Here is a 27,237-nt window from a genome sequence, read left to right as displayed (position 1 = left end):
AGTTAATTCAAAGCAGAACAACAGCAATGTATCCAAAAGGGTTATACATTATTCAAATATTATTTTAAAATATAAAAATATTATTAAAAATATGTTTTCTCTACCCAGATGTTATTCAGCCATTTTCCAGGGTGTGCCATTGTTAGTGAAGATTTCTGAGAGAGGAATAAGCATGTCTGGAGTGAATTCCTGTTGTTACCCATCTGTACAAAAGAGGATCTGTCACTTGTGCAGGGGAGCACAGGTAGGTCCTGTACAACAGCCAGAGTGTTGTTAGTCAGAGCTGGATTTTTGGAATCTGAGGACAAATAAAACTGTATGAGTTTGCTTTCTGAAGCTTTAAAATCAGTTGGGAAGTAAGAAACTTGACTAGTTTGTCTCTCTTCTGTTTGGTCACTTTTTATCCTGTTTCAAATATGCAGAAACATTTCACAGGAAAAAAAGATTCATAAAGGTCAGGAGTGCTTCCATACTTGGGAGTTCTGTGAGGTATATTTAAGCCCTGGCAGACTTTTAACCTTTTCTAGCTTACAATAAGTTTGCCATCCTCTTAAAATCCTTTGATTGTATGGCTTTTGTTCCCTTGAAAGGGGGACAGGGCTGCCTGGTTACTCAAGCAGATGCCAGGCTTCTGATTTGCATTTGATGAAAGCCACTTGTGAAAGCAGAGTCAATGCTCAGATTTACAAACAGTAAATGTGGGTATTGGCTTTTCATTTCTTCCTAGGTTGTTGTCCTATAAAGCTGTTCAAGTTCCTCTCTTCACAAGAACATCTTCCTGCTCTCCCTGCTGCCCATAAACATTATGTTAGATCGAGATGAAGGGTGAGTAATTCTTTTTACTTCCATTACCTGTTTTTTGTTTTTTTTTCCTTTATTTTTAATTTAACAGCAAAAAAGGAAAAAGAAAAAAAAAAGAATGAAAATGAAGCTATTTAGAGTAATGGATTATAAGCTGATGAACCACAATAACCAAACTGTGTGTCTGAAGGGGCCTAATTACAGAACACCAGAGGCACAAGAGGGAGCTTATTGTGGACAACAAAATAGTGCTCTATTAATGCTGTCACTGTACTGAGAACAGCATCAGCATTAATTTGTATGGTTATATCCAGGTAGAGACTAGTACAGAATGCATCAAGAACAACAGAAACGAGTCTGAAAGGGTTGTATATCAAATCAAAGGTAGCAGTGAGAGTGGCTTTATTTTGAATGAGGCAAACTGAAAGCAAGATGGCAGTGACTGAACCAGAGTTTCTAAAATAAGGATGTTTCTGACTAGTCTGTGTGTAAACTCCTAGTGACTAATGTCTAAGATGTTGAAGTACATGAATAAGAGAATCAGCAAGGATGATTTGAAGCTTAATCTATTTGAGTCTTTCTATGACATGAGATCAGGTGTTATAGACTATATCAAGACCAGCACCCAGTAAAAGCAGCTTTGGATCTATCTTTTTTCCTGTTTAAGAATGTCTATTCTTTTTGCTTTGGATATGTGGTGTAACATTATTATTTCATGTCTAAGACCTCATTAGAAAAAACATATAATCAATAATGTGACCTAATAAAAGGACTAGAGAAGAGGTGCTGCAGTTTCCCTTTAACATGAAAGAATTGAAAGAATCTAAGTTGCTTTGGCTTGAGTGTCCTACTTCACTGGTGTTGCTCCATAAAACCTTGTTCACTGTGGTGAAACATGGCCATTCTAAAAACTGAAAACTTCATATGTTAAAGATGAACAATTTTTATAGTGCAGGAGGTCAGATAGAAAACTCAGCCACAAGCAATGGACTGAATATAAATTCTAAGGTACTCAAAAGCTCGTTCTTTGTCTTGGCTGTTTCTGTTTTTCTGTGTAGGGCTGGGCAGGGCAGTGCATGGGTTTATGAACCAGACATAAATGAGGTGCTGTACTGCAACTCCTACTGCAGTGTGGTGTAGCTAACCCTCTTGGGCTAACTCAGCTTTCTTCCTGTGCTACAGCTGCTCTGTGAACACAAGATGAGTCAGCTTTTGTAGATTTATACCCAAGCAGCATCACTGAACTGCTTCCTGGGTCCGATCATCTTTGACTAGTGCTTCTTTGGGTATCTAGAAATGTAATTCTAAATGGCTATATATGTGGAAAGTTTAAACAGATTTATAAATTATTACTTTATTAGTGTCAACTTTTATTTTCTGAACTTGTGTGTGCATCAGATATGCCAAAATATTTTTCAAATGTTACAGATAAAGTGTTTTTACTCTTTGCTTTATAGTGCAAATATTTTGTGGCTATATTTTTCAAAATCATAATTTTTCATTAAAAAATAATTACTGCTGTAATACCAGACAGTGTCCCTTGAGAAATAAAAAAGAAACAAAAAAAACTTACCTCATTTAGTGACTTCTTGCCACTTAATACACAGTGGCATCAGGTAGGCTGTTGCAGCAGGTAGATATTCATATTTGGAAACTTAAGGTAGGAATACCTCCACAGAAACTCCGGGTTTAAGTATTGGCATTGCTGGGATTTTGTTTGCTTCTTTGCTTTTCTTAACTTGTTAAATAGGAGGCAAGTTTGCATTACTTGATTTCTTCTAGGCCTGGATTTTAGTCCCCAAGTACAACTGTGGTTTAAAGCCTGACTGCAGGTATCAGGACATGAATTTGATTGGCTCAATTACATGAAATTTCATGCTTTGTCTGGTTGTTTAGTTTCAGGGAGTATAAAAATATGGAAAATTTTCATCCTGAAGTCAGGTATCATGGTACAGCTATATCCATTCCAATGCAGGAGTACATGAGCTAATGTGCTAAGACCCAAGTGAAACCTGTCGTGAGAACTGGGCTGGTGTGAAGAAATTTGACTTGATATAGGTCAGTGTAAACAGAGCCAGTAGTTATAGTGAACCTGCTTGGCTCAAGGTGTTACTCTTGCCTTCTTCAGTGAGGATTGAATCTACTTATGTTCATTTATTTGGAGGTCAGATCATACCCCAGGTAAGCTATTTATACCTGCTCAGTGTTTAGGTTGAGGGCATTCTAAAACTTTCAGGACCAGAGTTTGGAACAGCCTTGGACAGCTGTGGCCAGGAAAAAAATAAAGGTACAGTTTCCATGCAGATATATGATCAGGAGGCAGGAATGGATAAGAACTATCTCCAGGCGGACAAAATCTCTCCATATTCATGAGAACCAGTTCTCTGACAGTACTTTAGCAGCTGTATCTTTTTTCCCTTTCCTCTACTGTCTTCCAGTCACACCAAGTAACTGAACTTTCATTTTAGTTAACAGATTTCACTACAAAATTTACTCTCTTATGGTTCTCTCCCTTTTCTCTTGTTGACTCAAATTCAAATACTTCTTAATGGCCTTCCCAATTTAGAATTCTTTCTTGGTATTGTTTTGCATACTATTGTGTATACCTCTTGCAGCCTTTATTATTCCCATTTCATGCCCTCTCTACATGTACCTTTTACCTGACCACTGCTTTGTGAGTCAGTCTTTATGGCCCAACTCATCCCTGCAGTTGAAAACAGGCTCTTATAGTTTGGCACTGCCCACCACATTCCCTCTTCAAGTCTTTCATTAAATCTGTTTCTCTCAGAGAAACAGATTTATTGCCCTTCACTGCATCTGCTTACGTCCAATCCAGTTCTCAGTTGTGGGTTTGTCTGAAAAGAAAAGGCCAAACACTTATAACTATAAAGAAAAAAAAAAGGACACAGAACACCATCTTCCAAGTAAAAATTTTAGAGTGATCTCTATGCTATCGCATGATCGCTCATCATTTTTCCATTATTATCTTACCAATATTCCACACTGTTCAGAACAGGGATCTGACTTCCTGAGTCATCCATAAAGTGCAATCTTTCCCAACACACTGTGAAAACCAATAGACTTTTTGTTGGGAATCCTGTTGTTTATGCATGCAGAAAGAGAGTTACAGTGGGAGTTCATTTTATCTCTTTTGTTTCAGATGGAACAGATGGCTGAGCAAAGTAAACATCTGTATGTGAACTGTTAAATGTTCATTTGTGTGTGACAGTGTAAAGTGAAACACGGACATCAATACTTATCCACAAACTACTTTTGAGGGAAGATTGGAAAAGTTTTGACTTAACACATAAATCAGTGGAAATATGCTAAGAACTGACAAAAAAAGAAATCACTGGCTATTTCAGCAGTCAGTAATGAGACAGTAGACATTATGCTGTGCCACATACTACACAAAACACTATAGGCATATCTGTTCAGGATCCTGGGATTTCTTTTATAGGAATTTTACTGTAAGAATTCCTGTAAGCTAAGAATAAGAGGAAGTCAAGGACAATCTATTAGCTGCTAGTCATCTGTTGTCTTTGCCTCTACATTTTTTGATATGTAAAAATTACAATCCAGCAATCTGAAACATCTTAATAGTTGCATCAGCTGATATTTTTGTGGTTGTGCCTGAGAATTTCTGTTACACTCAGTATTTGGGCTATGACTTCTTTACTGAAACTGGACTCTCCAGCTGTACCTTGATTTCCTCCTCTCTGGTTTAGGGGACAGTTCATGTAGCATGCAGATATTTCAGTTAGTAGGTCTTCTGAAGTCCTTCTACCATTTTAGAAAGGGACAATTTCTGTTCAATATTGAATAGCATAGGAAAGGTTTATAAGGAAAAATAATATATTCCATTACACATACTGATATCTCTTCAGGGATGTGGGTGAAATATAGACAAGTCATTGGTTGCAAAGGTTCTACTATAATGTATTCACTAGTTATTCCATATTCTCCTTTCCATTTCCATGCTATGCCTGAGGTTTTGTATCGTTGTGTCTGTTTTGTTTGACTAACACATAACTGTATTGTAGAAATTGTTATGAGTACAGAAGAAGGATTAAACATCTAGTTGTGGCATAACTGATGCTTTTGGTTCTTGGGAAATTGTTGGAGGCTATTTACTCTTATTTGGTGGTTACTATTTGGATGATGGAGAGGAAGTTATTCCTTTGTTCTAAGCACACTAAAAGTTACAGAAGATTTTATTTTTATTATTACTTTTTATTTTCTTTGTCTACTTTTCTAATGAATGTAATGTGAACTTTGAGTCTTAAACAAATGTATGACAGTCTGTAAGCCTGGAGGCTCTACTTCTATAATTCTTGTTTGATTCAACAGTTATACATATGCAAAATAATAAAAGTTATTAGGAGTCAAAAAGAATGTAAATTGTATAATCTCACTTTTTATAATTTCAAAATAAACCCCTCTTTGATAAATACAGCAGCTGAAACTTCTCAGAACTTGTTTTAGATTGTAGTGTCTTGGATGAAATCCTGATTCTACAAAAGTCAACAGTAGAGTGACAACTGACAATGGCAAAGCTGGGAATTCAATGAGGCTTCAATTTCTAACACACTTAATGACCAGTTTTAGGCACAGGTATGTTTAAATAAGGACCCCTAAAATGGAAAGTTGTATATGCTTGTTTATTGCACATATTCAGTGTAGGGGGATACAGTATGGATAAACAAAGGTGGTATAGAATGTCATCTTATCCCCTAAAGAGTTGCAGCTGAACCAATTACTAAAGATTAGGAGCAGGCCTGATGTTAACAGGCCACACCTGTAGCCAATAAGAACAGTGGTATAAAAGAGTGCATTGGTGGGATCTGGAGTCAGAGGAGTGAGGTGTCTATTGTAAGACCAGGAACAGTCAGTGCTTAGAGGAGCTGCCTGCGAGAAACATTGAGGAGGTATGAAGCTCTGGCGATATGAAATCCTTGCACTATAATGATAATAGAACTCTTGATGTATAAGACAACAATTCAGAGTTGAATTTAAGTAGAAGAATAACATGTCCTTAGTTTTTACATGACTGAGTTGTTTTACTGAGATGGACTTACTGAATTCATAAGTCATTTTCATTGCAGACCTAATCCCACTTTTCATGTCAGTTGAGTCTGGTCAAGGAGTTTTATTTCAATGGTAAAACCAAGAACTGAGGATTTTAGAAGCTAGGGAACCCCAATATCACATTGAAAGATCTCAAGGTTTTTGTCTGCAGACAGAGTTCAATTTTTTTCAAACTTACCTTGTTCTGTTGCAATAAATTGAAATTCTAAAGTGGTGTTAACGCTGTTGTAATAAATCAGTCTTGTCTTGTGGTAGTAAAGAACAAAGAACAATTTAGGGCATTAAAGACCCTTAGATAATACCAGAGCTGTCAAGCTCCTGTTCTTGAAATCTGATACTTTACTTATCTCCAATTTACCCTGGATCATTTTCAACTTTATCTAGTTCATTAGCTACAGACAACAAACTCCATTTGACTTGCTTTTAATATAAGATTTCTGGAAAAAATTTGATATGTAAGTTCAATATCTTTGGTGCTCATTATTTCATTTTACTTCAGGTCTTTGAGAAACCTGAGCATTAAACTATCTAATAACAGAAATAAAGGAAGAGTAAATGAATGAAAGCTGACTTTGGTGCATTTAGCATACTTACTTTTCATTTTCAAAACTCTTTATCTGTTTCTGATTAAACCCACCCAGCCAAACCCATTTGTTTAAGTTCTGTAGTCAAAGGAGAAATTAAAAACATATAAGTAATTCTAGGTGGATGCTGTCCAAAATTGAAATCAGCTTTAGAAAGAAAAAAAGGCATGAAATTCAGGACTTGGAAAGGAGTTCACTATGCCAAGGCAGTCATTCAGCCATATAAAGCACTTTTCTTTAAACCTCAATGAGCAAAGTAGGAATCTGTCTCTGATTTTTCAAAAGTCAGGTTTTTCCTTCTTTAGCTGTTCTTGGCTTAATTGCATTAAACAATTATATTGCTTGTCAGCCACACAGCTGCACTGTTAGGAGGCACTTATGTTCCATAGTGTACAAATAGCACAAGGAGGACTTCCCATTTTGTGTGTGTCAGTGTCTCCCCCTTCCCTCAGCTGTCCAAAATAAGAAAAGACTTAAGAATACAAAAAGATTTAGCAAAGCAAGCAGGATAAAATTAAATGTAGTGTTATTATGGGTGTACTTTTCTGCAACAAATCTTTATTCATTGTACTTTCACTTGAAAGGGGAATTGAAAAATGTAAAAGAAAACAACAATTTACATGGAAAATACTGTATTATTTTGGAAAATAAGGTATTAATTTCAGTTTTTCATCTGCCTTTGCTCTTTAATAATACTTTTTATTTCAGTTCTCTTTATTTTTTTAATCACATATTTCTCTCCGTGTACTTGATTGTAGTTTGGATGGACATGATTTATGAAAATCACAGGAACTAGAATTTATCTAAAATACTTGGGGAATGAAGTAGGACTAAAACAGTAGTAGAAGCAGACATACAAAAGTCTACATTTTGGAGTTCATCGGGTGTCCAACTCTCCAAAAATCAGAGCAAAGTGTAGGATCAGGAGCCAAATTTATGCTTGATCTGGAAGTATCTACATCTGAGAGTTGCAAGCCAGAGAACTCCCTCTTTTCTCAGCTACTTGAGTGGATCACAGTGATATAATTAATGGTTATCCATAGAATCAAAGCTTTTATAAATCCAAAGAAATCCAAGACCACAGCAGATGTGAGAAGCACGAGTACCGTTTGTTGCACATGAGAGTTACTGCGGAGAGGACCTGCAGAAGCTGAGGTTTTCAGTGGACAAGGGTAACTTGTTGTAATCTGTTTTGGGAGAAAGAAGGAATGGATTACATCAGTCTGAAGCACAGCTGGACAGAGATGCCTTTACCTTGCAAAGCAAGCAGAGGAGGAAAAAGTTCACTCATCTTCAGGTATCTGTAGACAGCATGACTACTCCTCATCTGACTACACTTCAGTCATGTGAAGCCATTGTAATTAAATGCAGAAGTAGTTCCTAATTTGAAATTGGAGGCAACTTTGTAACGTTTCCTGCAGGCAAAAATATTACTTACAAATGATATTAAGGGAAAGCAGAAACTTAGACCTTGTTCAAGGTTTGTTTGTCTGTGGTTAACTAGGACCAGGTGCTTTGGTTTAACTCTGTGGAAAGCAGGGTCACTGGCAAGCTGGTAGCAGTTCATTCTGAAACCTTTCTGGTGAATTTACAGGTGTAGTGTAGTTTGCTCAAAAGTGGTGGTGGTGTCACTGCAATTCACAGGATCCAGCCAGGATTCCCTGAGGCATGTGGTAAGTTACTCTAAAGGTCTGAAAATTTCTGATGGTTCTTCTTTTCCCCCTACAAAATCAAAGACTGTGTCAATGCTAAGGGAAGATCTGTGAGAAAATCCCAAATTATCTGAGAGATCTTGGTACCCTGCTTTTCTGTAAGGATATATTAAATATTGAGATTTTGTCAGATAGGAGGTATTAGTGTCAGTCATGAAAGTCCCCATTTGAAGCTGGGCAGAATCAATCCATCAGGCCTTGAGATCTTGTTGGAGTGGACCTGGAAAGGTACTGCTAAATAAAACTTTTGGCTGCTACAGTACTTCTCTCTTGAATATTTTAATTTGCATTATACTGATGACTTTGAGAGAAGAATCCATCTGTGACTCCTTTTGGAGCAAGTGCAAGGATTCTAGTTGGGAGATAAAATAGATAGTCCTGGTTCTGGTTGGACTGGAAAAGGGCTGAGGGGAATCAGATATTAAAGAGAGTACATGAATAGGATTTAATATTGCCATGATAATCACAGTGTACAAAGCAACTTTGTTCATTTTGAGGTTCTTTGTTTTGTGATTGGTAAAATAGTCTTTTGACTTGTGTAATATGTCATGGCAAAGCCTGGGTTATTTTGAACTAGGAGCCTAAATTAATGTGTAGATATTTATGCATTAGTTATATTGTATTTTTCTGGCATATTTATTGGATAATTAATATTTAACATTTTTTTAAATGAGTGTAATGCTTTCAGATTTTTTCTGAGGGTTGGCACAGACTGTGTTGGCTATAACATGATTTGGCCCTGGAAACAGACAGCATCAGGAAGGGCAGAATAATTTTGGCAGTTCGTTAGGTGTTGTATTGTTTTGAACACGTCTTTCCATTGATCTATATAGTCATTTCTGCACTAATTTACTTCCCTTGCTTGTTCTTTTATGGCAACTTACAGGCCTATTTGTTGAAACAGATCACCAAATATCTTTGTGGATAGGAACTGGTCTCAGTCTAGTTCCATAAAGTGTTGAAGTGGTCACAAGAACTAAAGTTAGCACAGACTTTCTCAGTAGAATTTTGCTGCTTAGAAATATGGTCTTGAAATTCTGGGTTTAGGCAACATACCATTTTTCTTCCTGGCTTTTTGCTCACAGTTCTGCATGTCCACCCTCTGATGCATTAGTGCAGCTGGTTTGGGGTCATCTGGTGAACTAGATCTTTCAGTGGTTTTTCAGCAAAAACAGTCTGGGCAGCAACCTGTGCATTTAGCACTCAGTCTGGTAGTGATTGCACCACTAAAATCAAAGCATAAATTTTTGCTGATGTCTTTGCTTCTCCTGTATCCCCAAGAAAATATTTTTAAGAAAATATCACCTCCCTGATACAGAAATAGAATTATGACCTTAGTTTGTCAGCGATAGTCTCTAGAACTCCATGAAATATTTCTATTTTTGCCTTTGTACCTACACACCATTAACAAATTGGAATTTACATCAAAGAGGAAAACTGATAAAAGAGTCTGAATCGTGACTAATGAAATGTATTCCCGAGTATGACCTTTCTTTTCAGCCAGCAAGCAATAAAGGTTTTTTGCTTGCAAAGCTACACGTTGAACCAAAGAGCAATAAAGTAAGGGGGAATAGAGAACTTGTCAGTTTTGTCAATTTTAACAGGCCTACACTCCTCAACAACAAGTTCAATATCAGCTGAGTGTATTTTCAGTACATTACACTCAATTTTGTTGAACTTAATGATAAGATCATTAGGCAAAAAAACACACAGGAAAGAATCTAAGGGTTGATGCAAAGAAATAATAGATCTGATTACAAGGTTATGTTCTTGAATCTTAATGTTCTGTTTCATTTGGGGAAAAGTTGAATTTTTACACAGAAGGTAAAGGGCTTTCTTATTGAACTGTGTACATATAATTTTATGAAACATCAAGATAATCTCTCTCCCTCATCACCCTAGTGCATGTGCACCTGGGTTTTTTTTGCAATTCAGCATTTCAGATCACAAAACTGAAAAATAGAAGAGGCTGTAAGCTTTGGATATTTAAGGTATACACACTGATATAATAGTAGTTGTACAGCAATAAGCCAAACATCTATTTTATACCTACTATACCTATTCTGTACTAGAAAGCTCTGACTAATGATTTTTCTGTAATTGGAGCTAACAAATGTGTGATCATCTCACTTCAGATGTAATCTACAGCAATTAGCAAATACATAATTATGCTGTGAATAGATATTGACCATTCTTTCACTATTTATAATGAAAGATACCACATGAAGGAAGCTGCAAATCTTAAAGCAAGATACTGTTAAGTTCACTTCAACTCAAGGTATAAATAGGAGATATTACAATATACAGCTGATCATTTTAACCTCAAACATGTCGCAGTGAACTTGCTGTAAGGTCACAGCCAGCCCACGCTGAAGGCAGGAATAAAACTAAAGACCTGCCAATTTAAGACACTGACTGTCATAGTTTTTTGCTTTTGTGGACCCCTAAAGGTTTTCCAGTAGTGATTCTGACTCTTAGGAATTTCATAAAGGTCAAGTAATGGCTATATTTCACTTCCCATGGATCCCTTAGCTGTAATACAGAGACTCAGGGCCAGGGTGAAAGCTGCTTGTCAAAGACCAGCCACACAGAGAGCAGTTTTCCTGAGTTCAGAAGTCTATGCTGCTTCTCCATTTAAAAGTAACCACTGTCTTGCTAGCAGATTGAATAAACAAAAACTTTTATTCCTCTTCAAACTTACCTATGTTCTGTACAAAACAGGCCAAGGTAACTGGCAAGCCTCTAGTTATCTTGCAGGCAGTGTGAAAAAGACATAGTGAGTGAAACATGGGGCCTTTCCCTTTCTCTGATCTTTGTGCTTGTTTTGAGGACTTTTCCAGGGCTATTAGATTGGGATAATCAATTGGTCTCTGCTGGAATTTTTTCCTCCTTCTTTGAGGGGGGTCTTGTACTAGGTTCTGGTACAGATAGGAGCAGAAGTAGTGAATTTTAATGGGATATGGGGCAAATTGTTTGCAGTGAGCAGATTATTTTTGTAACAAGACATGTATTTCTGACACTGCCAGTCATTGTGTGGGTTGTTGTGGTTTTTTTTTTTTTTTAATTGGTCAAGGCTGCAGCTGTCCTCTTTTGGTAACACAAAATTCTTAAACCTTCTCTGTCATCAGTCCCTATTATTCCTTATCTCAGAAATTTAAAGAACATGCAGCATTATTTTGTATTTCTAAACACTTTTTCTAGTGTATCTGTCTTGAAAACTCCCAGAATCTGTATAGGTTTTCTGGCTATATGGTTCATGATGTCTTTGCTGCTGGCCATGGATGTGTCTCCTTTCACCCAAGTTCTTTTTCATCTGCTTTAGTCATCTGTGATTTTAACTGCTTTGTGCAACATCCTTGCCTGGTTCCTCCAGTTTGGACATTACAAGCCTGCTTCTCTACTGTGTTGCAACTTGGAGTCACTTTCTCTGAGAAATGAGCACAAAGTGAAGATAAAGGAGACTGATGGAGGCTTCAATTTCCACTTGTTCCTATAAGACTAAAAAATATTTCTTCCACTATAAGTATAGCGTGAGATATATTGCATGAGGTATTGGCTCCACTTTTGAACTGTACATTTGTCTTTTGATCTAGAGGGTACATTTTCTGCTAATCTCTTCTGCTTTGGAGTTTGCCCAGGCTTTTCTTCCTTAAACTCAATTTTTTTCAATTTTTTGACTAATCTGTTCCTTTGGAATGTCTCCTAACATTATTCCTCAGCATCTTTTAAACTTTTTCCACTTTAAGTGTAGTGCAGAGCATTTTACAAATCTTAAACCTGGTGAAAAACTGGGGCGGAAAAAGAATATTTTCAGGTAGAAAGTCACATCCTTTCCACAGGAGCAAAGCCTGTTTCCATGAGCGTGATAAGCATTACTGCAGCTTCTGTGTCACCATCACATGGTATCCACTGTGTGGACAGCATGGCACAAAGTAAAGGTGATTTAGAGGCTGGGGCCAGCCACCTAAATGGGGAACATATCCATAGCACTTCCCAAGCCACATTATATAAAATGTATAACAATACAGGACAAGCCTTTTGAGGAGACTGTGGTCTTTTCAGCATTGCCCTGCAACCACAAATCATTGATCCAGGTAATGATCAGTAACCAAGTGATTTTTATTATACTAGTATGGCCAGATATAGAGAGATCTACTTTGGTATAGGTTAAATGGAATAACATATTGCACTTCAACTGTGTTGCTGCGACTTTTCTGTATCAACAAGAACTTAGACCATAATAAGAAGCAGTTGCACTCTATTCTGGTAGTTATCCTTTCTGAAAGAGATATAAAAATTAGATTTTTAGGGCAATGGATGGTTCCCTGTACTGTGGACATCGTTAATGTGTAGGAATGTTCTGCCCCAGAGCCTTCCTGGGTCTCAGAAAGTAATCACATTCTACTTGTCCAAATGGTTTCTTTCCTGCTTATGAAAACATCCCTTCCTTTCATTTTGATTTGAAGAACATTGCTCTTTAAAGGAGATGTAGCGTTTCTGTGTAAATTTAAATCACGCCACAGCTAATGTCGTCTTTTATTTGGTTTCTGTCCTGCCACACCCTACAGTTTTGTAGCGTAATCCAGGCCAGTGCAAATGGGCTCCTCTGGAGCGTGGTTCCTTTAGTCTTTGGTCACTAGGTGTCACTAACGAACTGGGAGAGAGGCAGAGCTTTGTTCTTATTCCAGTTTTAAATTCGTACGAGGTAGGAAAACATTTGTACATAACAACTTTTGTATTGCCTATAAACCTCATACCTACGGATTCCATAGCAGGGTCAGTAAGGAGTCGTGTTCCCCAAATTCAGCAAGAGGTCTGCTAGGCAGTCCCCTTTTAACTGCACAGGGAGGAGTTCACAACTCTTTCCCCCGGTATGTTAGCTGTTTTGAATACAGAATGATTTTAGCTGCTGTTCAAATCCAGGATCAGAAATGTAACAGGAAAATATATTCCTTTTTCTGAAAAGAGTACAGCAAACTAGGTTGTAATAGATTAATAAGTCATATTGTAGATGCAAAAATCAATTGTCAAAGTACACTTCCTGCTTAGAATTTTATTTGAGGCTTCTAGATTCCTGTTCATGTGTTAGAATCAGTAGTTAGAGGGATTAATCAGCCTGCACAAAAGATATATGGTGATCTCAAGCAAGGCTGGAAAAATCAGACTCCAAACCTGATTAAGTATTGAATGGTCTGGCCTTTTACTATTGTATGTAGGAGAACTAAATTTGAATCTGGACATAAATCTTGTTCACTTGTTCCCTGATAGCTCTTGGTAAATGTGAGGCACCATTTTGGAATGTATGCTGCTATTCTAAGAAAATGAACTTTGGCCTTTTAGTGAAGGAAAACCTGCTTCCTTTGCTGCAGCGCTGTAAAAACATCTCCTACTCATGTCTATTCTCTGCACTTGGGATTCAACAGAGTTTAAGAAAAATATTTTAATGGAGACTGATTTCTAACCCCTGCTGAACAACTCAAGAAAAAAATGTCTAATGATTAGAATTCACATTTCTTCTCCTCTGATCATTTAATGGTTAGATATTGGCAGCAAAGTGCCTCACTTGAAGGGGAAGGAAGGCCACGGGTATGTTAACTTCCTTCCTTCATGGAGGAAATGGCGTGCTTTGGTGATCTCTCTGCCTCTCTTTTTTTTTCTTTGTTTGTGGTTTTGTTTGGGTGGGTTTTTTCTTTCTCTTTCCTTTTTTTTTTTTTTTTTTTTGTATTTTTGTTTGTTTGTGGTTTTTGTTTGTTTTGCAGAGAAAAGCTGAGTTCTCTGTGCCTGAGACACCTTGTGCTGATCCTATATGAAGGTGACTGTGTAAGCTGTCAGTGGTTTCATTTTCTCTGCTGGGAATGGCAAGTTTTCAAACAGAGGCAAGTGGTGGTTTAGCCCTGCCTGTTGCAGATGCTCTTGAAAAGAAAGATGTTTTCAAGGCACAGAGAAAAGATCTCAGCCTTCAGCTCATCATATACCTGCAATGCATGGCTATAATGCTTTGGGATTTTTGTATTGGTTATTCAGGAAAGTTATCCTCAAGCACTGCTGCAGTAGGATTCAAAAATTTTTTTTTGTGTCTTACCAGAAATCATCACTTTATTTGCCTTACTACTTCATCAGCTACCTCAGCCTTGTGATTATACTGGATAAAGGTTTTCCTGGCTGGTCACTGAATCCATGGGCGCCTGATAGGTGCTTTTGCTTGTGCATGGAGTCCTTGGTGATTGATTTTAGAGGGCATCACCCAACTTCTCTGTTGTGACATGAAAGCTAGAAAGAACAGTTTAGCAGTACAACTCTCCAAATGTTAAAATGTAGAGTTTCTTTCTAGAACCATGAGTTCATATCCTCAGAGGCTGACTCAGCCCATTTGCTGGCAGAGGCAAATAAGGCTAGGATTGAGGAAATCTTTCTTACTCTTCTGAAAGCAGCCATAATAACAGAAGTCTTGTATCCATACTGAGCAAGCTAATGGTTCTTTGTACTTATCTGTCAAAATATCTTGTCCTTCTTCCTTTTTGTCATCTTCTTCTAATAATGACCATTATTTAAAAATCTAGTTGCCTCATCGTGCAGGGTGTTCCTTCAAGAAGTCTCTTGCAATATCACAACCTCTAAGGTAAAATGTGTCTCTATACAGATTAAAATATGCAAACACCAAGAAAGGGAAAAATTAGACTTCTCTGACAGAAACTGGAGGTTTCTGGTCTTAACATACCAGAAACTGGTATGTATGTTCTTACATACACAGGTACGTAAGAACAGCCTCAAAATGACTTTGTGAACTAAAATTTATGGAGCTTCTGTTGGATCATGTGCCAACAGCTCCAGATTTATGTTCTTTTAAAGTTATTTCCTCCCCATCTTCCTCATCTAGCTTTTGTATGTCCTATGTACATACAAAACTCTGAATTACCTCCCCAAGGAGCCAAGAAAGTGTTTTCTTTAAATCTGCAACAGCACTGGTAAGGTTGTTGCCCATGTGTGTAATAAGTGAAGAATTACAGTAATATACCTGTGACGTGATCAAACATAGAAAGTATTATAATAGTAAGTAAAGTATTAAGTATTTCCACAATGTCTGCAACTGGGATTTTCTAGCACTCACTGCTTTAACCAGTTTAAATAGACCAAGGCAAGCCTGAACTTAAAAACCCAAATCTGATTTGCTAAACAAGTTCTGTCCTGACTCTTCGTCTATATCTTAAATCTTTCTCCAGCTGTTAGTCAAAACAAATGCATAATTAAGAAGAACTACCCCTTATTACTGTTTAATTTCCTGATAAAGACATTAAATTAAATTAAAAGGAATTTCCCGAAAAGCCCCCATTAAAACCTAATCCCTGTACTGACAAGCTATTAGATTTTTTTTCCAAAAAAGAATAGCAAACAAAACAACGACAACAACAAAAAACAAAAATCTACTTTTGGGCTTCTAGATTTGGGCAGTTTAATTGTTGCTCTGTTTCCCTGATAAGGTGAGACCAGTCCCATGTCACTAGGGGAATGGTATCCTGCTGTGTTTTTCCATCCTCATTTACAATGATTATGTTATCAGGCTAGCCAGGCAAAAGGGTGGAGCAACTATAATTTCAAAGCAGGATTAGGTTGAAATAACGAGGTCACCAAGTTGTGGTTGTCATGGCAACGTCACATCTAAGAATATGGGATGCTTCTAGGCGATGAGGCAAGCGTGGAGTCTCTCTCGCTTTGCACAAAATCCCAGACTATTTCTGTAAAATTGCTTAATTGCTTTTAAACATTTTTTTTTCAAAGTGGCTCTTGCTACAACAATGAATAAAACCAGTACTTTTTTTATTGACAGTGTCTTAAGGATGACTTTATCTCTAATCTGCTATTGATCCTGTTTTCCTGTCATCTTCTGTGTATGCATTTTGGCTGTCTTTACAAGATCTTTTGTTTAAAATATATTATAAATCTTCAGCTATTTCAAACACTGCTCAGGTGTTTTGATTCTCCTTGAGGCTTTACAATCTTTTAGCATACAGGTTTGTCTCTCAGGTCATATCCTGCCCTGGGACCTCCCACACACTCACAAGTAAGAATCAGTGTTTTGCTGTTAACTCTTGGTTTTCTGTGCTAGTGCTAGTTTTTATCAGTTTCTTGGTACTGTTTTATGCTTTTTTTTAAGAAGGTTGTTTGGTCTTTTGTTTTTTTTTTCTGGTAGTGCCTGAAAATCCTTATTTTTAAATCCATTATTTGTCAGTGTTTCAAGTTTTATTTGAGCGGTTGTAGAGCCTTACTTCACCCTGACACTGCTCATCACAGCCTTTCATGGAAACTTTATGGTACAAACTTCTGACAACCACAGTATGATGCAGCTGTGTGGTTTTATTTCATTATGTAACATCTCATCCAAAAGATTTTCTTGCATTACTCTTACCTCTGCTTTAATATTGTGCAACATTATGATACAAATTGCCCAAAATACATTTCTAATGAAGTCAGTGTGATTTTTATGCTTTTTCTTTGCTAAGTTTTTAGTATAATGTAGTGCTTAAACATGCCAGGCTAAAGGATTTGTGAAACAAGGGTGTAAGTTACAGAGTATAAAGGCATTGGGGTAAATTGCAATGGGAGGCCATGGGGTGTAGTATTTAGCCATAATTGTCTTACAATATCTTATCTAAGTTTTTCTTCAGTGACTGGGGCACTTTTGTCTTTGGGAGTCTGAGCTCCACACTCTCTGCAGTCTCTGTGCTGTGCAAGTCTCCCTGATGGTCGAAGTTCAATTCCATTATTTATGTATCACCATAGTGTTGCCTGTTTCCCAACCTGGAAATGAAACTCAAGATAATTTTAGTAAGGGGGTAATATAAAAGGGGATCTTTATTTGAAGGCCTTCAGAGGCAGTTATGGAAAGATGTCCACAAAAGCCTACCATCCCCAGAGGTGAGTACATTTTTATAGGTTTTAGGAAATTAGCATAATTGATAAAAGGCACCAATTAGGAGGACAAGTGGCGATGCAATTCCCCCCCAGGTCAAGTCCCTTCTCTGGAGCCCCCTCTTCAGCACTTGCTCTACTTTTTTCATGAGAATGGATCTCAAAGTGTTGCTCTCAGCCTCGGTTCCCAGGGAGAACCAAGATAGGACAGGGGCCTTGTTCCCTTGGAGCTCTGGGATTTGTTTTGTCTTTCTGCTTAGTGAAAGGCCATGGAAAAGTACTGGGAAAACAGTCACTAATACCAGAGGTGACAGAGTTACAAATACATGTGTGAAGAATATAGGGAGCATATAAAAGGAAAAAAGGCAAAACCCAAACGGCGTCATAGTGAAATGGAACTTGCCACGATATAATGGATATAGAGACCACTACCTTTTCTCAGGTTTTGGCTGAAAGCTGCAGATGGACATTCAGACAAACACCTAGACACAGAGAACGATCACACAAGGCTCATTTCTACAGGTCTTACATGAAACTGTAGGATGAGAGTTCCTACAAATGGGAAACAGACCAAAGAAACCAATCATTCATCACTGGGTTTTATAATGCTATGAGAAAGTTGTCTAGACAGCCATATATACATTTTATTTGATAGGGCTTTTGGTTAAAAAAAATAACAAAACCAAGAAAATAAAGTAGACAGAAAATACCATTTTCAGTATCATGTTTCAGACAGGTTGGAGAGATGGGCAGAGAACTGTTTGAAGTTCAGTGAAGGCAAATGCAGAGTCTGTATGTGGAGAAGAATAACCCTGGGCACCAGCACAGGCTGAGGGCTGACCTGGCAGCTCTGCAGAGAGGGGCCTGGGTCCAGGACTGGAATATCTCTGTTATGAAGGCGGGTTGAACGAGCTGGGCCTGTTCAGCCTCAAGAGGAGATGGCTCAGAGGAGACCTCATCAATGTCTGTCAGAATCTGGAAGGAGAGTGCCAGGAGGATGGAGCCAGGCTCTTCTCCGTGGTGCCAAGCAATAGGACAAGAGGCAATGGGCACGGACTGATGCCCAGGAAATTCCAGAAATTACACCTGAATATGACTAAGAGTTTCTTTACTATGTGGGTGACCAAACACTGGAGCAGGTTGCCCGGGGAGGTTGTGGAATCTCCCATACTGAAGATATTCAAGAACCATCTGAATGCAATCCTGTGCCATGTGCTCTGGGATGGCCCTGCTTGAGCAGGGAGGTTAGACCAGATGATCCACTGTGATCCCTTCCAACCTTCCCATTCTGCAATTCTGTGATAGGAGATGCAAGGTCTAAGGGTAGATGGTGTTTTTAGGGAAGGCAATTTTCAGCTGACAGAATTGCTTCATAGACAGTAGAGACCTTTTTTCTTCCCTTCCTCCCCTTTTTCTCCACTATCCAGTTAGAGCTTGTGAAAAGGGTGGCACCTTGCACTTTGCTAACATGCTGGGGAGTAGGGACTGTGCAAAGCAGATGATTTCTATCAAGTGAGACTAATTGCTCAGTTCTGAGACTAAAAGGAAAAAGAAATCTCAGCTTTGGTGTGGAATGTGCTGTTTAACCAACTGGTAACAGAGTACTATTTTCTCTCTGACTTTGGAGGAGGTGTATGCTATTTTCACAAAGAATAGGATCTTTCCACAGCAGGCTGGAAGAGTTGTTGAGTAGCCTCACCTGTCTGGACTCTATTTACAGGTCTGCCACCTACAATGGTATATGAAGATAGGAATTCTCCACACCCTTCTTCCTTTTTGCAGATTTCTGTCTTGTCCTAAGAAGTTCCAGATTGCCAATGAATTGACTGAATGTATTTTTTCTGTAACATTATAATGTAATATTCTTCAGTGTGCTGAAGAACTACCAATGAGAAAAAAAAAAAGCCAAATTGTCAGTGGGTGTATCCACCAGATGGTGATGTTCTACCAAATTATTTCACATTGATCTTGCAGTAAAAAACTTGTCATTTGAGGGAATTCTGATTACTTAAATTTCAGATGAGAGAGTCTTCCTGTTGCTTGACTGAGAATTAGGTTTGGAAAGAGAATATGTTTCTGTCTGTGTGGAAGGGTCTACCCTGCTGGTGCCCAGAACAATGGATACAGTGAGGAATGGATAAGAAAAGTCTGTAGCTTCTGCCATATTTAAACAGGGCAAAAGCTAGCACATTAGAATACAGGTTTGCATGGCTACTTTACAGTTATGGAGCACCATAAGCCCAACAGCCTTGTTTGCCATACAGGGCAGTTTATTTCTGTGAGAAAGCAAGCACCAGAATGAAAGGCTGAGGAGGGCTTGTGCTGCTGTATTGTTCCATGGCTCCTCTTTCCTTAGCCCGGAGGATCTTGTGGAGGACAGCCAAAGGTTTGGTTTGCTGGGTGGGGCCTCATCTGCATCTCAAGCTGGAAAGAAACAGATCTGCTGCATTCACCCCCCTCCCTTTCCTTGGCTGCTCGCTGAGCTGAAGAGCCCTCAGGAAAACTGTGTTATGGAAAGTTACACAATCTGAAGTCTAGCTTTTCCATCTTGGTGTACAATAAACATTACTGCAGTTTATGCACATGCACTGCAGCCATTCAGATTGAAAGAGCTTTGCTATAAAAAATTGTTAGTTATTGATTTAGTTTGAGGAGTAACTACCAGCAAAATTGGATCCTTCAAAAATCTTCTCCAATTTTATCTAACAGAGTAAAAGGTTCTCAGAAAACACAAGGAATGTGTTAGAAAAATCAAAATGATAACTTGTTGGTCTGTTTTGTATTTGCCTGTTTTTCACTGCCCAGTGACACTGTTCACATGCAGAACTCCAGTGAAGCTATTCTGTAGAATATCAACTACCCGTAAATAGAAACAGCACTGTATTTGATCCAACAAGGTCAAAAGAGCCAATATACCTAGAAAGTTCCCTATTGATAACAGGAATGCTCTTCCTAGGATAGAATATCAGTGATGATAATGCTAATCTTAGTTTTGCCAAAGAAAATATTTGTTATTACTTAAATCCCCTCTGCTGCCAAACAAAAAACACAATGAAATCAAAATACTATTGTACCAAATGTCAATTTCAAATCAGTAAAAATTATTTCTCTCAATGGGTTCTGTATTGTAAGGATGGTCTGCCTTTTCTGATAGCAACATACTAATTTGGGAGGGTTCCACTTTAGGGCAGGTCTCATGGTGGGAATACCAATAGAGTTCAGACATCCAGATTAAATTTTGCTCCTTCTTGGTAGAGGTGAGTTATCTGTGGCCACAGTGCATTTGAAAGGAAATGGGATGATCGTTCTTCTTGCCAGGATGATATTAATTGCATGCTGTGGGTGCTGGCCATCTCCCTCAGTACTGTTAATCCAGTTCTCTTCATGTCCTTTTCCTTCTTGTTTTAGCCAGAACAGCTGGGACTGATTTTTGTGTGGTTGCATCAACACTACAAGCACAAATGTGATAGTTCTTCCTATCCCTTGCCACAACAGCTGCTTTGTAGAGCTCACCTGTCTATGCTGAGAGTTTTGTGGATTTGGGTTTCTTTTGAAGCTGAAAAAATAAACAACTGCCCTCTCTGCTGGCCAGTGTGCATGGGTTTTGTTATCACTGTGGCTGGAAACCAGCCTGTATTTCCTCATTCTACTCTGCTCTGCCATTTGCTGAGGCTGAAAACCAGCTCAGTTTGCTGCCACTGGTCTTTAGAGTTGAATATGTCTTTGACTGAGAGTTTCTGTAACTTTGCAAGTAGCCTCTTATCAGGCTCAGGGTACTTGGACTGGACTGTACCAGCCAGGGAAAGCTGTCATATAGACCCTTCTTTTGCACTGTAGAAGTTCATGGCTTGTTCATTGAATGGGTTTTCTCCTGTGGCCAAGTGTTTGATGGATGATACTGAACACTCAGATAAGCGTGAGAGAGCTTGTTGAGTTTTCCAAGTTCTGTAGCATTCATTAGGAAATTACTGAGGAACTTGCAAAATCTGAAAAATCCAACAGATATTCTGATGCACTCTTGCTACGTGTAGGTGGACGGCACTGTGCTTGCCCTGTGCAAGCTGAGAGTGCTGCCAATTTATTCTACTACACACATGGAGTGTTTGAGTGGTGAAAAGACACTTGTAAATAAGAAATGCTTGTAAACTCTTTTGGATTCTTCAGTATTTGCCTTCAGGTATTTGGTTTTGTTGCATACTTTGATGGGAACTGTGATCAAAACCTAGTTGTTCCGTGAGCATCTGTCCTCTTTATTATGGACTGTGTCTAATGATTGGATTCCCTTCTCTCTTGTACCAGTGAAGTTCTGGCAGTAGCTTTTCCCACAGGTAAGACAAGAATTGCTTGTGGAGATCTTCTCTTGTCTAGTAAGGATTTAGTTTACACAATTGAACATTGGTCTCCTCTAACCAGACATTCATTTTAACAAAATGTGTAGAAAAATAATGACTTTGAAACCATTCTGTCAAATCTGTTTGAGATTTGCCAAACTTCTGTATGAAAGAAGAGGGCAGACTGAGAGATCAGGACTGTGATTGCATTATCTTGTTTCCTATGAAACTCAGCTAACAGGGAAGCATTAGATGGCTAATCTTCAAACCTGTCCCAGACAAGGGAATCTTGCAGAGGAAATGGTGCTTGCAGTGTCATACAGACTTATCTTTGTGAAACGTATGCTGGTTTGGCACCTAGACTTGAGTGAAACTGCCCAACTAAATTGTTAGTGGGAGCTGTGCCATCTGAGCAGATGGGCATGTGTAGGCAGTAAGTAGTCATGTTTGCTCTTCATTTATGGGAATTTAGACTAGGATTTGAAATACCATGAAGCATAAAAAGCAAAATGCCCGAGTTGGGTATCCTTTGGTTTACATCTGAACTAGGTATCCTTGCCCTGTTGCAGAGGGACCATTCTCTTGATAAGCAAGTCTAGGACAGCACATCTGACAGAAATGGAGCTCAGATACTTCACACATCTCAATATTCAGATTTTTCAATTAATTCCTACCAATCCAGTCCATTTTCTCTGGAAAATTACTCTTTAGACCATGTTTTTGCTTTTGAATCCTTTTAATGACTTTCTCATATCAGTTTCATTTCCAGCTTCCTTGCAATCATAACTGAGTGATTCCAGCTGTGCCTGGAATTCTGCTCACTTCTTTCTACATCATTGTGCCCATTTGCTGGGGTAGAGTTGCTACTCAAAGCATGTGGATATATACACACATTGCCATGAAGTAGGCTAGGCTGGAAACCTGTAGTGTTATCTGTGCCCCAATAACTACCTAACTACATTCTCCTTCTGGCTGTAAGCAATTTTCCTCCAAATTCTTACCCTTTTAAGTGTGTGCATTACTGAGCCAGGCACAGAAATAGTTACTGAGTGCTAGATACCTATCTAAGTGTAACCTTACGGTAACTTCCATGTGCATTTAGTCCAAGCTTTTTTCAAAACATTTAGCCACCACCTCCAGTATAGCACCTGTTGGTTTTGTGTCATCCATGCTAAGATTTTGGACAAAATGATTATGTCAAACAGGTCTGATTTTTGTCACTTTCTGTCTTGATGTGGGTAATATAAGAAAATCTTTACATGCACACCTGGCTTTACTGAAAGCGCACATGTTCTGCAATAATGTTAGATAATAGCAGAGTTGAGTGATGAAATTTTGAGCCTGGCCTTTCATCTGTTTCTGCTGTGTGGTATTACTTTGAATGTCTGCACTAAGAGTTCTGTCTTATTTAGATAAAGTCTTACAAGACAGGGACAATGTTTTTCCCTTTGTGTCACACAACCTCAGAAACCTCGATGGCATTTAAGAAATAATAAACAATTTAAGGGCTATGCTGCTGAGAGATCAGCCACATATGGAGTGTTTCTGGCCCATTTGATGCAGAGGAAATTCTACTCAGGAAGTCAAAAGTTGGTTAAGGTCAGAGCTGGCGTTTACAGAGTATCTGGCAGCTTTCTTAGGCACGTGTAAAAACAAGTGTTCTTCAGATTCCAGAGGAAACCAACCGGCAATATGCATCACCTGCTGCACACCCATATGTGTGTAGAGACCTTTTCTCAGACATGGCTTTCCATGGTTATTTCTCTATTTTTTTTTTAAACTTTCTCTCCAGTTTATGGGAAATCATGCTAGACCAGGCAATAACCATATGTTTTGTGACTTAAAAGGGACCTATATAGACATGCTTTTCTCAATTCCTTGCTAATAAATGAATGGATGCACACTTGCACAAGTGCAGTACATGAACAGAACAGCTGTTCTGTTACAAGTTAGGGAAGGGGAGAAGATCCCAGATGTCCAGAACAGGGTAGTGTGAGCAGTCAGTTGACAGCCTTAATCATTTTCTAGGCAGGGACAATTTGAGAGCTGCCAGAATAGCTGCCTGTGGATCTCACCAAGGAGCCAAATACCCTGGCTGGGACTATAATATACAGACTGGCATCTGGGCTCTCTGATTGTTATCAGTCCCTGAGCATGACAGAGGAGGAAGTGGATAATAGTCATTGAAATGCTCACTGCAGCATTTTAAAAGTAATTATTTAAAATATTTTCCTTTAAAAAGCCCAGCAGTTAAGAAAATAATTAAACGTATTTTTTGAGAGGGCAAAGGCAGTGCTACCAAAACGTCGCTAGACTCCTTTTAAGGGGTTGTGGTTCAGATGTCTGTGTGTTGTTTCCTTTGCTTAGATGTTTCGCTCCACACTGCACTCCTAGTGCTCAGTTAGGCACCAGGATGACTGCCATTTGTTCCCATAGGCTAAGTCATTGCTAGCTGGATGGAGAGTCAAACTATGGATGTATGTGACTGCACCTCAGTTTTCTCTTATGTGCCCTGGGATGCTCTTGTGCTACAAAACTGATATATCCATTGGTCAATCTTCAAGAATGTTTCTTCTCTCACAAACTTTGCTATTGTTTGCCCTTTTGTGGGCAGTGTAGGATGATGTGACAGCCAGCAGCCTTAGCACGGCTTGAGAGGAATTAGTTCTACCCCTGCATCTTTACCTTCTGGTGTGTTATAAAGTGGAACATCTTAGCCACTAACATTCCTATCAATAGGTTTCCCATGAAGTTATGTTAAAATATCTCAGAACCTCACCATTCCTGTGTGCCTCTAGGCATTATACCTGGACACGTGTCTTAGTAATGAGAATCTGGGAATGGTTGGCCGAATAAAGGGCAGGACCCAGCTGTCCAAAAAGCTGATCTATGCTTGTCTGCATTGCCATTTCATATTCCTGTGGCTGGACAGTGTCTGAACCTGCATGGAAGTTTCTGATTCTGCTGCTGGGAAGGTGGGGAGAGCTTTGTCATTCTCAGCTATAGGTGTAGGAGCTTATAATTCTGCTTTAACCAAGTGGGGAATGGTTTTTCTATCTAGGGACCTGGGGCTCTGACTTTTGTGATCCAAACACAAATATTGTTTTATTTTTCTTCTCATGTCTGTACATACTACACTGCAATTTCTTCCTAAAAAGAATGGGATTATAATAAATGGCTACTAAGCAGCTGCAGTGTCTAGCACTGCTGCTCTACTGTACAATCCACCAGCAAAGGGGACCTGAAGATACAGGGATTGATCTCCCCTATATAAACTGATTCACATAGATGAGAACTCCTTTTTATGTATGCTTTTTTTTTTTCCCCTGGAATGAAAGAGGTGGTAGTTGTGATTAATAAGTTTTTGAGCTAAATACCTTGCTTTTATTATGGCCACAGGGGATGAAGCATGAAAAACAGTAACAGCATGCTACAGAAGAGTCATTGAAAAGATCACTGGAATTATTTTTTGAATGGCTTTCTATTGTTGGATGTTCTACTTAAAAGAGAATTTAGCCCTTGCAGTAATATTTGGTTTGTAATGCATTTTTTAAAAACTATTTGTATTTTGTTTAATGTTTATAGTTTAAAAAGTACACAGTCTGGGTGCTGCAGGCTTCATAGTTTCAAAAAGCAGAGCAGTATAGAAGGTGAAGTTTTGTCAGTTCACGAAAAGAATGGACACCCTTGCCTCTTTGAGTTCTGTAAAAGCCAAAAAAATGTAATACTTAATATTTAAATGGTTTCTCTTTGCAGAGAGTAAGGTCTTTTTCAGCTTAAAGTTAGTGCTTATATCACAGGACACTACTAATGAGCTGTAGAGCTTTTCACCTCTCTGTCCCCAAGGATGAAAGCAAAAATTCACTGTATGAGACCAGAGATCCATTTGTTAGTCTGATATCCCTCATAATAGAGATGTATGGATAACTAAGAAACATAAAGTAATATTTAGCAGTAATCAGACAGTATAGATATAAGAGATGACTAAGAAATAAACAGTAATAAAGGACTAAGAAATAAACGGAAACTAAAGTCTATCTACTATAATATTTCTTCTCCATTCCTGTCGGTCACCTTTGCTCTTGTTAAATGTTTCTATAGGCCCTTAGCTCCGACTGCAGCTTTTCAGGAACAAAGACCCCAGAGCATTGTTTTTCCATATTGGCTTCTTCTGCCAAACTACTCCAAACTACTGGCCCCTGTATTTTCCTAGGCAACTTTTAACTTTTAAAAGGCTTCTATCAACTCTGTCTCCACAGACCAGGAAAGTAATTAAAGCTGTAGTAAGCACCATTGCTAGCCTGCTGTCCTCTTCTACTTCAGAGGTTAGGAAGATTTTACCCTCTGTTTATGGGATTCAGCTTGGGGAAACTTCAGATACTTTGATTTGGGTGAAATCTCACCAAAGAATGCTTGAACACAAACTGCTTTTTCAACAGTGATTCACCAAGAGATCATATTTCATGCTCAGAGATACACCAAAATTCTTTGTCCTGTAATAAATACAATCTAAATTTGCTGCATCAAAGTGTCATGGAAGTGTTAGTAATTGAAGATTTCCTTATTCCAGTTGGATCCTCTCCTATTTCTTGGAGTAGAATGTGAACTGCATGGGCAGGAAATAAACTTTTGCATAACTCTCTCCAAGCCCAGTGTTTCTGCATGGAAAAGGAAGACACACATTGTCTGGGGTTCAGCTCAGAACAGCAGTCATGTGAAAAGAAGCAATGTTCCTGTCTTCTCTGGCTAGAACAGTACTGGCCTTTCCTATCCCCTGCCTCAACCCAGCATGTTGGGTTGGATTTAATTAACAATGGTGACATATTTATAGTAATCTTTTAGATTTTGAGAAGCAGATATAATCAGATAATTTCAAAATTTTCTCTGCCAAAAAGAAAACCTTTTTTATTTTTAACAGAAATTCAGATTTTCTCAAAATAACTGTTAAAGAACTGAAACAAAAAAAAACCTTCAAATAAGCAGATAATGGAGTATCTTAATTGCTACAAAATTCTAAGCATTTTCAGTATCGCTTGGCCTTTGCTTTTTTTTCAGTCGTCAGAAGGGACAATAGATGCCAAATCTGTATTTCTCAGAATGGGAACAGGACCATCCATGGGGTGAAATGGGCAGGTGTGGTGATGGGTTTAGAAATGAGAGGCTGGAATGTAAAATACGAGCAGTGATTCAAAGAGACCAGGATAAAGGAGAAAATCAGTATATTTCAGTTTCATCAACTATGCCAATATATTTTCAGATGAGGAGGAACTTGGCATTGTAATTCCTTACCTCCATGAAGTTAAAATTTGGGCCTGTTTAGGGTTAGAAATGCTGTGCTACCATAACAAGCAGTAGTTGAGAAAGTTTGTTTTTCACATGCTACCTCTGAGGCTCTTTAAAACATCATGTGAGGTTCTGCTTGGGGTTCTGCCAGCCTCCTTTGGCATAAGTCCTGACACAAATGCATGGCACTAGGAAATCTGCTAGGAGAAAAGGTTACAGGATTACAAAACTGCTGCAATGGGCTTTGCACCCTGGGCTGTTCCAAAATGTCACTGGAAACCAAGGGGTGGACAGTTTTAAAGGTGGGAAAGCATGACTTGCAGGTATGCAGAATCCAAAACCATCTTGTACAGCCCCCTTGCAAAAGGACAGTCAGCTAGGGTTATGTCCAGATGACTCTTGATATCTCCAAGAATGGAGATTCTATAACCTACTTGGGCAACTTGTTCCAGTGCTCACTCATCCTCATAGTAAGAAACTGATGCTCAGAGGGAATCTTCTGTGATTTTACCCATTGCTTTTGTCCTGCCA

General features: G+C 38.5%; 1 protein-coding gene across 1 annotated transcript in view; it reads left to right on the top strand.

Moving 5' to 3' along the window:
* Nucleotides 1–673: 673 nt before the first annotated feature.
* LDB2 (LIM domain binding 2) overlaps nucleotides 674–27,237 on the top strand; it is a 367,493-nt gene continuing 340,929 nt past the window's right edge. Inside the window, exon 1 of the mRNA XM_030946918.1 lies at nucleotides 674–825. Coding sequence (XP_030802778.1) covers nucleotides 806–825 — 20 coding nt within the window. The 5' untranslated portion in view covers nucleotides 674–805. The remainder of the gene's footprint in view (nucleotides 826–27,237) is intronic.

The sequence above is a fragment of the Camarhynchus parvulus genome, chromosome 4 (genome assembly GCF_901933205.1).
Source record: "Camarhynchus parvulus chromosome 4, STF_HiC, whole genome shotgun sequence".
Classification (NCBI taxonomy): Eukaryota; Metazoa; Chordata; class Aves; order Passeriformes; family Thraupidae; genus Camarhynchus; species Camarhynchus parvulus.
This window is presented reverse-complemented; position numbering and strand designations above follow the sequence as displayed.